This window comes from Notechis scutatus, chromosome 1 (assembly GCF_049901735.1).
Source record: "Notechis scutatus isolate UNSWTSFEM ecotype Mainland chromosome 1, rNotScu1.2, whole genome shotgun sequence".
Taxonomy (NCBI): domain Eukaryota; kingdom Metazoa; phylum Chordata; class Lepidosauria; order Squamata; family Elapidae; genus Notechis; species Notechis scutatus.
Window position 1 is genome coordinate 1,097,100 of NC_142009.1, and position 8,647 is coordinate 1,105,746.

General features: G+C 62.4%; 1 protein-coding gene across 1 annotated transcript; it reads right to left on the bottom strand.

The window, feature by feature from the left end:
* Nucleotides 1-716: 716 nt before the first annotated feature.
* INPP5K (inositol polyphosphate-5-phosphatase K) lies at nucleotides 717-7,904 on the bottom strand. Its single transcript, XM_087955482.1, has 12 exons — nucleotides 7,795-7,904; nucleotides 7,584-7,691; nucleotides 7,298-7,406; nucleotides 6,755-6,871; nucleotides 5,400-5,575; nucleotides 4,632-4,743; nucleotides 4,239-4,348; nucleotides 3,154-3,340; nucleotides 2,168-2,305; nucleotides 1,621-1,704; nucleotides 1,443-1,547; nucleotides 717-1,127 (listed from the first exon to the last, which is right to left on the bottom strand). Exons 1-12 carry the CDS (start codon nucleotides 7,818-7,820, stop codon nucleotides 1,029-1,031), a joined length of 1,371 nt encoding a protein of 456 aa, XP_087811608.1. The 5' UTR covers nucleotides 7,821-7,904; the 3' UTR covers nucleotides 717-1,028.
* Nucleotides 7,905-8,647: the final 743 nt, after the last annotated feature.

Sequence of the window (8,647 nt, forward strand, 5' to 3'; positions counted from 1 at the left end):
GCCTCCTTCTTGGTGAGATGGAACCACAGGGGACAGATGGCATCACCACCCGAGGGATGGTCAGCGGCTGACCGTCCGCCCTCAGCACGTGGGCACAGGGGAGCTGCGCCTACATGGAGGGGAGCAGGCAGTGGGGCACTGTCTTAGGCCCACGACTCTTCAGTACCTCCATAAATGGTTTAGCTGAGGGGACAGAGGGGGGACCCATCAAATTGGCAGAAGACGCTGGTTGGGGGGCACGGCTAACACTTTGGAAGACAGCCTCCACACTCAGAAGCCCCTTGACAGGTTTGAGCCTTTGGCCCAATCCAACAAGACCCGCTTCCATGGTGAGGAAAGGGAGGCCCTGCACTTATTGGGCAGAGAAAAGCAGCTGCCCAGCCGCAGCAGGGCCTGTGAGGGAGGGTTCCGTGTGTTGTTTGAGTCAGCAGAGGGCTGCAGCTCTCGGAAAAGCCCCGAAGGCCCAAGTGCCCAGGGAGCCAGAGGCCTGCAGCGGGACAAGAGCTGCCTGGGCCTGGCTCCAAAGCCAAGGTGACCCCAGCTGCCCCTGGGCCAGGCCCTCCTGCCTGCAGGGGGAAGCACTCTCCCTCTCTCCCCCCTTCTCTCTCCTCTCTCCCCCGCTCCCTCTTTCTCTCTGTCATCCAGGCTTTGGAGGGGGGCTTGCAAGTCTTTGCCCCATTTCAAGGCAAATGCTCAAAGGAAGAGCAGCCTTTGCGTTTTCTTTCCAGCTATGATAAAATGTATTTCAGTTCTAAAAGGATTACATTTCATAAAATCCTACAATCCCAGTGTTCAAACAAGTGCCAGCAGAGGCTCCTCATAACGTCGCAGTGAAGCACACAGATCCTAAGGGTCGCTAGGAAAACGGGGCAGCAGACGTCGGCCGGGGCATAAGGAGACCCTGCTGGGAAAACCGGCTCCGTCCAGGCTCTTCCGCGCGAAAGGGAGGCACGGCAAGCCGAGCCAGGCTGCTCCGGAGGCCAAGGCGCCTCACGATGCGCATGGAGAGGTGCCGAAGGAGGAGGACCTCAGAAGTCACAGGGCGGCCTCTCGCCAGGAAGGCGTTCTGCGCTGCTGGTCCCAGCCCAGTCCGCCTGCTGCTCATCTGACTTCGGGCTCGGCCGAACCTGGGAAGGGAGAGACCTGCATTTGAATGCAATTCCGCCCACCCCCCCACAACTTGGCCCAGAAAGGAAGGAAGGCAAAGAGGGAAGCTGCCCCCACAGCGTTCGGGGGGGCTCTCCTGCCATGGGGCCGAAAACTCTTGCAGAGTGAATCCAGGCCAGACCCCAAAGGTGGCCGGGGGGGGGGAGTCCTTCCTCTCCAGCACAAGAGGCCTTTGCTGGGGCAGCAGGAGTCTTCCGGCACCCACTAGGTGCACGCACGCACGCACCGCACCCCCCGTTCAGGAGCAGGGAGGATGAGGAAGCAGCAGCCCTCACCTGGACCGGCTGGCTAAGGCCCACGAGGGACCGCAGCGTGTTGCTGTAGTAGCCCAGGAGGAATTCTCCCCCCGCTTTGGGGAGGCCCTCAGCCCCGAGGTAAACCTGCAAGCAAGGAAGCTGCCATCAACTTTCAGCGGCGGCAGAAAAGCAGAAAGCCCCAGGAATTGTCCTTCACCTGCTTGGCCCCGTCCTCGGAGGAAATCTCATTATCCTGTACCCAAACGTACGTGACATAGTCGTTCGCATGTCGGAAGGACACCTGCCAGGAGAGAGGAAGAGCTACAAGGGGAGCCCAAAGGCCCCTCCTGCCCACACAGGTGGGAGGGAGTGCAGGCCCAGACCAACCAGCCGTCCCTTCAGCCACCAGGCCAGACAGGCCCCTGTCAGGGACTGTTCCCTCCCCCCCACCCCACCCCGAGCCCATCATCCTCTGGGCAGGTAGGAGCCTCTCCCATCCCTCGGGGGTGGGTGGGGTGGGGTGGGGGGGTGTTGGAAACGGGGAGAGGGTTTTTCCCAGCAGGCAGCCGGCTTGCTCCCCTTCTTGCAAGACCGTGTGTGTGTGAGTGTGTATTGCAGCCTCTGCTGAGGTGGCTAGGAAAACTACTTCCCTCTGGCCAAAGGCGGCGGCCTCAGGACAGCCTGGCTTCCATGGGCAGCAGAGCAGGGCTGGGTCTGAGCACCAGCCTGAAGCCCCCTCCCTCCACACCCCTGGTGCCAATCACCCTGTAGAGCCCAATCCAGTCCCAGGCACTGCTGGCGAATTCTGGAGCGGTGACGTAGCTGACCGTGGCATCCTGCTCAGCCCTCCAGGTGCCCACCGGGCGCAGCACAACCAGGGGCTCCGTCTGCAGGGGCTGCATCTGCGGAAACAAAGCCGCCCCCCCAAGATGAGAAGGCCAGGAGTGCCCCACCCCCACCCACCCTGGAACCCCTGGGGCTCTGCTCCTCCTCCCAAGGCACAGCCCCTTGGCACCCAGCCCGCTTCACACTTGGGGTCAGGCCAAAGCAACAACCTGGGGCTGGACCGGGCATTTAAAGTGCTCCTTCGTTTAGCCTTCTGTGGTTTGGGGCTGCAATTCCTCTCTCCGCCTCCCCGTGGGGGAAAGGAAGCCCTTCTGGGGGGCTGGACCTGGGGGTTACACTTGTTCTGCTAAGACTGTTTTAGGGCCGGGGGTTTTCCCTTTGGGCGGGGGCTGCTTCTTGATAAAGGTGCGCAAGGAGAATCTCCTAAACAAAACTGTCGCCACAACCCACAGAGGCCTGTGTGTGTGTGTGTCATACCTGTGGGGAAAAGGAGTGACACGCAGCCCTCGGGCCATCCTCAGGGCTTGCCTTCATTCAGGGTTTGTGCCCAGGCAATGCTGGTTTATTCAATTCAACCTGGCTAAGCAAGCCACAGCTCGGCCCGGAGTGTGCAGGGACACGAAGGACACTGTTCCTAGCCGGAGGCTTCAACGGGGGCCCCTCGGAGGCCCTGCACCAACCACAAACCCGGCGGCATCGGCTGAGTTAAGGGCAGGCTGTCCTGCTTCGCTTTAGAAGCCAGTGGCAGAAATGCCCAGGGCCGGTGGGAAAGGCCTGCCTCAGGGTGGCAGGCTGGGCAGTATCCCTTGGCAGCTGGGTGCCAAGCGGACAAGCCCATCAGCCGGAATCCCAATTTCTCTGGAGAGGAGCAGCTGATGCCCCTGGGGAGCCAGGATGCTGCTACCTTCAGCTCAAAGGTGCCGGTGACCGGCTTGTGATCGCTGATGTTGTAGTCCATGTGGCTGGTGTAGCTGCCCAGGGAGAGGGAAACCCCTCCCTCCCCTGGAGCCTCCTTCGCCTTGGAGCACGAAGGGAGGCATTTCACTCTCCAGAGGATCCGGTCAGTCCAAGCAGGCTTTCGTCTCTTCTCACTGCAGAAGCAAAGGAAGCGTGTGTGTGTGTGTGTGTCAAGGACAGGGGCCAGCTGGCTCCCCAGGGCAGCCCAAGGGGCCATGCGCCCCACCCTGAGCAGAAGGGGAAGCTGGGCTGGGGGCTCAAGCCATTTTGCTGCATTCAGGGGCTAAACCTGGGCAGCTTTTTATCCGAAGCCGCTCCCCTCCCTCCAGGCATAAAAGCCCCCCTTTGCACCCCCCACCCCCACCCCACAAACAGCTCAGAAGCACTTTGGCCACAATTGTGGCAGCTGCAGTTCTGGCTCGTCTTTCCAGCTGGTCGGTGCTCGGGTGACCGAGAGCTCCTGGTTGAGCACCCTGGGCTGGACACGTTGTGAGCGTGCGTGACAGACCCCTGTGTCAACTCTTTTGGTCAGCTGCTGCTGCTGCTGCTGCTGCTGCTGTTTTAAGGGCCTCCCGGGTCCTGCTTTTGGCAGCTGCTCTGGGTTCCTCCCGGCGGTTCTGTGTGGCCGCCTTTGTCTCCAGGGGATCTACCTGCACAGCCCATAGAGAGCGAGGGGAGGGCCGCTGCTGCCCCCTGTGCGCCTCAGGAGGGTCAGAAGCCAATTCGCACGCCAGGAGCATCATCCCCCCAGCAGCCACCGAATTGGAAGACGCGGCTGTGTGAAAGTCAGCAGACTCCAGCGGCCCAAAGGCCGAAGTCTCCCTAAGCTCCCCCCCCCCATCTGGGGGGTCCTCAGTTACACCCAAGCAGTGCCTCCTCGGCTCTGCAAATAGAGAGAAGGGCAGAGGGACAACCCCCTCCACCCTTCCTGCTCCTGCTCGGACCACTGGGGAGCCCCGGTGATTTCTGTGGTCAGCGCAACAGCCCCACCTTAGTCCGAAGCCTCCCGCAGATCTCCGCGAGGGCAGTTACCTGGTGTCGTACTCATCCGAGTGCAGGTCAAACTTGTAGGTGGGTTTAAACTTCAGGGGGCCCTCCGAGAACTCCTGGAGGAAGAACGTCTTCTTCCTGGCCATGTTTAACTGGGAAGGGGAAGCCATTCATTGCTGCGCTTCCTCCTGGGAGCCAGCCACGGCAAGGAGCCCCCTCCCCGCCAGGAGAGAGACAGACTGGCACGCAGCTGCCCCTTCGGAAAAGGAAGAAATGGGGGTGGGGGGGGGACACACCAGGTGGGGGGATTGGCCAGGCAGGATCAGGAAGCAAGACGAGCCACTCCATTCAAAGGCCGAGGGGTCTGGGAATCCCAAGGGGAGGGAGGGCAGGCTGGGGGGTGGGTGGGTGGGGGGAGGCGAGGACAGGCAGTACCTGGTCCTTCTCCCAGAGAAGGTTGAAGCGGCTGCTGCTGATCGATTCTCGGATAAAGTGCAGCCCGTAGCCCTCGATCCGGAAGTTCAGATCACCAAACCAGAAGAGGAGCCTGAAAGGATGCGGAGAGCAGCGGGGAAGGGACGGCCCCTCTACGCCCTCCTTGGCTTCTCCCAAAAGCAACCGACCCCCCGCCCGCCTCTCCTTCCTTCCTTCCTTCGCCAGAGCCACGAGCCCCCCTGGGCACCAACCCTTCCAAAAGGCTTGTGGGGCTTTCAGAAGGGCAGCCCCCTCCCCCGGGAGAGCCACGAGGGATCTCCAAGCCAGCAGACCAAGCCCTCCCGGTGCCAGCGACGCTACGGGTAGCCTCGGATTTGGCTAGAACTATTTGGGAACTGTTCTGAGTCGGCTTAGGGCTGAAATGCAGATTAAAAAGGGTCTGGGATAACAGGGACCACATCGCATAAAGCGGAATGCGAGGCCCACTTTGGAACGGTTCGGTTTTCAAAACTGTCCCTTCCTTTGAACCCCCGCAGCTGACGGCTACCGGAGGGCGGCTCTGGAGGGCAACCAAGTGGCAGCGAAGGCAGATGCTCACCCTCTCTGGACTCTCCTTTCTAACCCTCCCCCATTTCTCTCCTTCTTCTGTGCCAGCCCCTCTCCCCTCCCCCCAGCCCCCTCTGCTGTTCCTTGGCATCGCCCCAGGGGGGCGCCATCCGCAAGGAGAGCAGCCGAACAGCCGCAGGGCCCTCTGGGGAGGCCACTCACTCGTGGTCCAGGGCGGAAGGGAACTTCTTCTCTTCGAAGTGCTGCATCTCCAGGATGTGTTCAAAGTCATCCAGGCGCTGCTTGGCGTTCTCCTGGTGAGCTGGCAGGTGGCAGTTCAGGAAACAGACCGAGCGGCCGTAGAGAGACAGGCGGATGGAGACCCCTCCCTTGTTGCCCTACGAGACAAGAAACGGCGGCTGCCTCCGCACTCCCGGGCTCCGTGGGGCGCACGAGGGGCACAGTTTTCGACACTCTGCCAGGCTGAAGCCCTGCCTTCAGGATGGACAAACTCACAAAGAACTAAACTGCAAAATACAGGCAGCCCTCGATTTGCAGCCACTCCTGTAGCGACTTTCAAATTTTGCACTGAAAAAAGTGACTTAGAAGCAGTTCCCATGCTTGTTGTGGCCATTGCAGCATCTGCACAAAGTGAACCAATCTGGGGAGCTTGGCGACCAGCATGTCCTTAGGATGGCTGCTGCATCCCCGCCAAAGGGAAGGCCAGAGTCTCGCTTAATGACCCCAGGAATGCAAGGGCAGCAATTTTAACAACCATAGTAAAAAGACCAGAAAAGGGGGCGCAATTCGCTTAGCAACTGCCTTGCCTAGCAATGGAAACTCTTGGGCTTCACTGTAGTCGTAAGTCGAGGACTACCTGTACATCAGGAGCAAGGGTGCGACCCCTAGATTGCCGTGGCGTTTCTTCATCCCTTTGTTGACAGTCGCCCTGTGGCCAAGAACCTGGATTCAAGCATCCGGTTGAGCTACGCCTTCTTTGGCAGGTGCCTCAGGGGGGCTCCGGCAGGAGATGCTCCCCAACACCCGTGAGGGCCACCAGGAAGCTGGGGCTTCTCCTGGCTGCCCAGCAGGGGCAAGGCTGGCCCGGTCTCTGAATGCCCGCTTCAGCCAATTTCACAAGCTTCTGCTTTTATATTTCACATCGTGTGTGTTGGAATGACTCGCTTTGGTGCCTTGAAGCAGGAAACACATATTTTCAAGCAATAAACCCCCCCTACCTGAGGATCTCCATTGCTACTGATTTTACTGGGGCTTGAAAGCTGTCAGGGAGTTATCAGCCAGCTTTGCAGGTTTTCCTTTTGCAATTAGCATTGCAAATTAAATACCGCTTATTGCATATTAGCTCTTATCGGGGTGTGAAGTTTGCCACTTTGCCTGCCTCCATTAGAAAGATGGAAACATACAAAAAACATTTAGGCAAAAACCAAAGGCATGCGTGGATGCGTGCGTGGACGCTTGGCCACAGCGGAATTCGGCCTTCCTGTATTTCCTGCATCTACCGTACCTGCAGCTTTAACCGACTGGAGGCCTGGCAAGGTCCCTGTGAAGCAGCTCACCCAGTAGCCGTGCAGGCCGGTGCGGGTAAACTGGCTCCGCACACTCCGGATGAAGGGCAGGTGGGCTTGCTTGGCGAAGAGGATGAGGACGATGCCCTGCATGCGGATGGAAGACACCTGAGAGCGGAGGAGAAGCAGCCCTGAGACATGGAGACGGTGCCACTTGCCACCCTCGGCTGGCAGCGAATGCCCAAGGCTGGTGGTGATGCCCAGAGATTACAATGGTGGGGGGCAGGGGGGGAAACAAGCCCTTCACCCTCCAGCTTTGTGGCAAAAGCACCCCCAAGAGCCGAGATCTGTGCGGGAAGGCCAGAGAATCTGCTCGGGACCCCTCAGACCTCCGGGGCAGGACGGGCTGTGGATTCAAAGCCCCCAGTTGGGGCTACATGCCCGGGAGCATTTCAGACCAGGGACCCGGGGGGCCCGCCGGCTTTGCCCTCCAGCAGCCCGCCCGACCCTCTCGGAGGCCCCCTTTCTTGGGCACGAGGGGCACCCCGGGGCCCTCCCGGAACCTCCAAGCAGCCCGGGGGCCTCTCCGCTTACCCGGACGTAGCCCAGCGGGGCGAGCGCGGCCGTCAGCGCGGCCGTCCAGGGGTCCTCGAAAGCCAGGTCGGAGAGGAAGCTCAGGATCCGCGAGTTCACCTCCTGTAAGCTGAGCAGCGGAGGCGCCGGTGAGGCACCCGGCCGGGCCAGGAGACACCCGAAGCGCCGCCGCCGCCGCCGGAAACCGTCCGAGGGAAGCAGAGCCACCAGCCAGATCTCCCCGCCGCCGCTTCCCGGGGCCGGGGGAGGGCGGGCAACCGCTGGGCTCGCGGGGCGGCGCACCTACCCGATGGCGTAGAGGTCCACGGGCGGCTCCGGGGCGCCGAGGCGAAGCAGGGCGGCCACCTCCCCGGGGGGCTGCGCGGTGCCCACGTTCCAGGTGACCAGGTGCAGCCTGCGGGGGAGGGAGGGTGGGGAGAGAGAAGAGGGGTGTCAGCCCGGCGGCGGAGGGGACGCGGCGGGGCAGGCGGGCAGGCCAGTGGGGGGAAGCTCCTCACCGGAGCCGCTGCGCCGCCGCCTCCATCTCCTCCGAGGCGGGGAAAGCAGGATGAGAGCGGCGGCCAGCGCCGGGCCAGCTCCTCGCCCGCGCACGACGTCACCCGCGCCCATTGGTTGCCGCGGCGCAGGCGCAATTTGCCCGGGTCCCGCCTCTGCCGCCGGCCTCTCGCGCCCCGCCCGCCCGGGGGAACTTGCCGCATGCGCAAGGCGGCCCCGGGAGGCAGGTGAGGCGCCGCTTCCGCCTTGGGAAGGGCCGCGGTGCCCGGTGGCCTCTCGGGCCGGGAAGAGGCTGGAACCCACGAAAGGCGGGCCCTGAGTCGAGCCGGGATGGCGGGGGGAAGGGTTCCGCGGATGGTCCGGCGCCTCTTCCCTAGGGGAACCCGGTTTGGGCCTCCCACCGTCGGTCCGAGACCCCCGGCCTCCCTCCCCTGCCAAGGGGTGATGCCTGGTGGCTCCGTGCGCGGCCCCGCCGCCAACCCCTGTACGGGCAGTCCTCGCTTCCCGACCGTGCATCGTCCAGTGACCGGGGAAAGCGGCCCTCGGCGGTCCTTCTAATCCTCCGCGCCGGCCGCCCCTCCCCCGCAGAGCAGGCGGGAGAGAAAGAGATCGCAAGGCTTCCTCTTCCCCCGCAGCGTCCCCCGACTGGTCCCGGTCCGCGGCCTGGGAGGGACAACCGACCCGTGCAAGCGAAGCTTCGTCTGTGCGTGTGCGGGGGTGTTCAGGTGGGCCCGCCCCGCCTGCAGAAAACCATTTTTCTTCCGAAACCGGATCCCGGTGCCGGAAAGGTCGGGGAACCACCGAGGGTGGGGGAAGTCATGGGCGTCCTATGCAAAGGGCGTGTGGGGCGCACAC

Bases quoted from the DNA above. Each gene is read 5' to 3' on its own strand.
- INPP5K (XM_087955482.1), bottom strand. From the start codon at position 7,820: ATGGAGGCGGCGGCGCAGCGGCTCCG. The intron at 7,692-7,794 runs GTGAGGAGCTTC...CCTCCCCCGCAG, and splicing joins GCGGCGGCGCAGCGGCTCCG to GCTGCACCTGGTCACCTGGA. The intron at 1,128-1,442 runs GTGAGGGCTGCT...CTCCCTTCCCAG, and splicing joins GCCTTAGCCAGCCGGTCCAG to GTTCGGCCGAGCCCGAAGTC.